Source organism: Ischnura elegans (genome assembly GCF_921293095.1).
Source record: "Ischnura elegans chromosome 13 unlocalized genomic scaffold, ioIscEleg1.1 SUPER_13_unloc_4, whole genome shotgun sequence".
NCBI lineage: Eukaryota > Metazoa > Arthropoda > Insecta > Odonata > Coenagrionidae > Ischnura > Ischnura elegans.
Genome location: NW_025791660.1, coordinates 2147032 through 2150983, shown reverse-complemented (window position 1 = coordinate 2150983; position 3952 = coordinate 2147032). Strand labels below are relative to the sequence as shown.

The 3952-nt window shown below is 35.6% G+C and overlaps 1 protein-coding gene across 1 annotated transcript; it reads right to left on the bottom strand.

The window, feature by feature from the left end:
• Nucleotides 1–864: 864 nt before the first annotated feature.
• Nucleotides 865–2159, bottom strand: LOC124173238 (trihelix transcription factor ASIL1-like). The gene is made up of 3 exons (XM_046552765.1): nucleotides 1550–2159; nucleotides 1013–1272; nucleotides 865–933 (listed from the first exon to the last, which is right to left on the bottom strand). The coding sequence occupies exons 1-3, from the start codon at nucleotides 1605–1607 to the stop codon at nucleotides 901–903; spliced, it is 351 nt and encodes a 116-aa protein (XP_046408721.1). The 5' UTR covers nucleotides 1608–2159; the 3' UTR covers nucleotides 865–900.
• Nucleotides 2160–3952: the final 1793 nt, after the last annotated feature.

The window sequence follows — 3952 nt, the reverse complement described above, 5'->3', positions numbered from 1 at the left end:
TTCTTTGCCTTAATCGCTAGCTTCTGCTCCTCAATTAATAATCTCCTCTTCATCAATTCTATCTTCTACTCCTTAAGCTCCAACCTCTTCTGCTCCTCCAGCTTCTTCTCCTTCTCCTCTCGCCGCTTGCTCCTCTCCTCATCCCTCTTCTCTTCTCTTTCCTTTAACTCCACCCTCACATTCCGCCACTCCTCCAGCAGCTCCTCCAACACCCCCTCCTCCTTCCTCTTCTTGCTGTTCCCTGAACAGGTCAAATACAAGAATGTGGAATTAAGGCTCATATCTCACCCACGAAATGATTCCCAATATACTTGACAATCTACAACAACCACTTTTGATTTGATGCCTTGAAATATGCTTGGCACACCGAGAACAGCATGGCAAAGCTGTTATAACAGGAACACATACATTTGTTGTACCATTAAGTAAAGCAAAATAACTAATTAATAATTAAGATGATAAAATAATTTCAGTACAAACTAAATCATATGCAAATAGCCATTAAATATGAAACATTTGCTTACAAATAGAAAATCTTGGAATTTGTATGTTATAGATACTTTGATGTAAGATCCATTTCTTTATATACTTGCTGATGGAAAGAAAGATTAGAAGTTCATCTGCCTTTTGTTACTACATGTTATTCAGGTATTCTACTTAAATAAGACGTTACATCATCAATGACTACGAACTCAAATATTCGTGCTTGTATTCATTGTTTGGCAGTTGGACAATAATTACGAATGGAACTTATATTTCTTGACTTGGGAATTATAACAATACATGCTAATTTATAGAACACTTGATGGACTATGTCAAAAGAATGAAGTTACCTGGACTTGTGGTCAAATTTTTAGGAGGTGGTGGGCCTTCACTCCCAGCAGTGGCAGGAGCATCCACCTATGCCTTCTCTCCAAATATACTATCCATTACCTGTGAAGGTTCAGAAGCAGTTAATGATGAAGACATACACACGCATTACAATGAAAATGAAATCACAACGTGAGCTCACCTCTAAATATCGCCAATGGCACGATCCGTTGCCAGACTTTGCTTTCCTCGCCCTCACCTCCTTATACGTTTGCTTGAGGCCACTGATTTTTGCCTTGCATTGGCGACCAGTAGCCGCAAGTCCTGCTTTCGAGGAAACAGCTTCTGCTATTCCCTCCCACATGTTACCATGACGCTTGCTATGGAAGGCACCCTCGTTCTCCCTATAAACTTCAAGGAGAAGCAGGGTGTCTTCGTGGCTCCAAGAGCATCCCAGGTTTTCTGGGAATGAAAAAAAATAGCCAGCATCAAAATACACATTCCATAAAATGAATTATATGCCCTAGGTCAAAGGAAATTATCATTGACTTGAAGTAGGTATGGGCAAGAAGAGACAAATATCACAATAGGTATGTCTAGTATTCCTTGTATGCTTTCTTAAAGGAAGTACCTTTTATTGTACAGATAATTGTGCAATTCCTGCTTGCGCCCTTTAATATAAATATTATTGTTAAAATAAAAAAGTTTTAAAATTAAAAACACCTAATGATCATCTTACCTTTCGATGCCAGGTCCACCTGATTCGAACTCCCTCCAAATCTGTTTTGTAACAGCATATGCAGGAACTGGGGATCTAAGAAAGAAGTGGGCACATGAGAAAATTATAACGCCAGATAAAATTCTTGTATGACTCATTTCATTCCATCATTGTTATCGAAGAAATTCTACCGGATAGGCCCTCAAAAATTTGGATCATTAATTAAGTCACATCCCATTAAATAATGGCCAATTCCTCCTACTGCCCAAAACCACGCCACCTCAAAGTCAAACTAATGGAAATAATTTCCTCTACAAATTCCATTGGGTTTCCTGACTCTTTTATCCACCTCTTATGTCTTCCTCTGCTGTATGAGACAAGCATCGTACATGCTCATCAAACATCACATAATATGTGCTATTACTTTCTATTATAACCCTATATTTAATAAATTATGTAACCAGATAACTTATAAAATAATATTATGTAAAATACTTGTTTATTAAATAGAAAAGTAGTGAAAATGCACTGAAAAGTCTTTCACCGTTGTTGGTCCCTTTTTTCTGATTAAGAAACTTTCCTATTTGAAAACCTTCCGAAATATAAGTAATAATAATTATAATAATATGTATTTTTTCTATTATTTCTCAAAATTCAATTATTAACGTAACCTGCAACCCTCGCCAATAATTTTCTGTACATATTCTATGAAATATTTCTTTGTTTTTTACATTCTGTTAATAGTTTTGAAGGCGAATTCTGGAGATAACTTTGTAAACACTTCCATGAAAAATAATGTGCTGTTAAGTGGAACATTTGTGAAAATTTGCTGATAAGTCCATCGTTCTTTTTTAATCTGACTTTTCTGACCAGAAATGCAACTTTCTTTTTTCGATACCTTTCTTCGATAGGTGGTGGTAAGGAAATAAAAAGGGTAACTAATGAACAATATTGATAATTGAGAAGTTGTATTGCAGATGAATTAATATACCGTTTTAATTATATCTAAAATCATTATCAGTCTTTAAACCTAATACTCATTGTAATAATCTAATAATAACCTAATAATCCATTAGCGTATTTAGGTGGGGGGGCACATGCCCTCCCTGGTCCTAAAAATTTAGAAAAAAATCTTTTATACAGTTATCATTATGTTCATTTTTTGTGTATTAAGGAGACATTTAATTTCATATAAATGAGTATCGTATTAAAATAGAATATTTCATATGGTAATTGTTACATCTTGTTTCAAATATCAGGTATAAACAGTGGTGCCGACTCCAGGTCCCTGGCTGACTGAGGGCCTGAGCAACGAACAATAAATACGGTTAGAAGTGAAATACCAGAGTCTGTGAAAACATCAAAAATAGTGATTCACAGTACACGGGTAATGACACATGACGGAATTTCACTTACAATATATCAGAGCAAGAAAAATAAGAATGTAATCTTACTTAGCAGCCTACACCCCAGAGTAAGCATCCTTGCAAACAAGAAGAGGGCACCAGGAACAAAGTATTACAACTACACAACGGTGTCGATATCGTTGACCAAATGGCAAGACACCTTTCGGTAAAAGCATCATCAAGGTGGCCCGTGCATGCATTCTACAATATTCTGGACCTCACTGCAATAAATGCTTTCGTGATATATAAAGCTGTCACAGGAGAAAAGCTGTCGAGGAAAGTTTTTCTTCAAAAATTATGAAAGAGGTGAGATTAAGGTACTTAAAAGAAAAAAGTGTTGGCATTAAAACCTTTCCTGAACTTTATGAAAACAATTTACAACGCAGTGCTAAAAGGCATAATTGCCAAGTGCAGAAAAACTGAAAATAAATAAAACAAGAGGGATGCATATCAAGTGCAGGAAAATGGTTTGTGGATGATGCACTGATAAAGTGAACTACTTTTGTGTTGTCAGCTTGGAGTCTTAATTAGTGAACGACAATTTTTAGAGTGATATGTTACAATGTTAACAATATATATTTTCATAACGCAAACGCCAATGAAATCCTTCCAATCTCTTCTCCAACTTCATTTTTTGAAAATAAATGGAACAAAAATCCAAAGAGAATATTGTCATAAAAGTGAGTTTTTTTTAACATCCTGCCCTGTGTGTGATTGACTTCATATTAGCTAAGCTAATAAGTACAACAAAATAAATGACCAGTTAAAACAATTTTTGTTTTAATTTCATTACCCACAACTACTTGTATATATATGCGGAAAACTTGGAGGGGATCAATTTGATCCCCTCGGCCGTTGAAGGTGAAGTGGATGTCCGGACGTTCTAGTGTTAATGTTAAGTTCTGTAAACTGTACTCTAACTGTAAGTATATTTCATGCAGCCCTTCAACATTAATGTCTGTTTAGTCCTGCAGACAAATTTTCTGTCAAAAAAGAATAGATACGACCCAGATAGGGT

Excerpts from the sequence above, each read along its gene's own strand:
- LOC124173238 (XM_046552765.1), bottom strand. The coding sequence starts at position 1,607 with ATGCTGTTACAAAACAGATTTGGAGGGAGTTCGAATCAGGTGGACCTG. Across the intron at positions 1,273-1,549 it reads GGTGGACCTGGCATCGAAAG|AAAACCTGGGATGCTCTTGG; the intron begins GTAAGATGATCA and ends TTTCATTCCCAG. Across the intron at positions 934-1,012 it reads GCCATTGGCGATATTTAGAG|GTAATGGATAGTATATTTGG; the intron begins GTGAGCTCACGT and ends GAACCTTCACAG.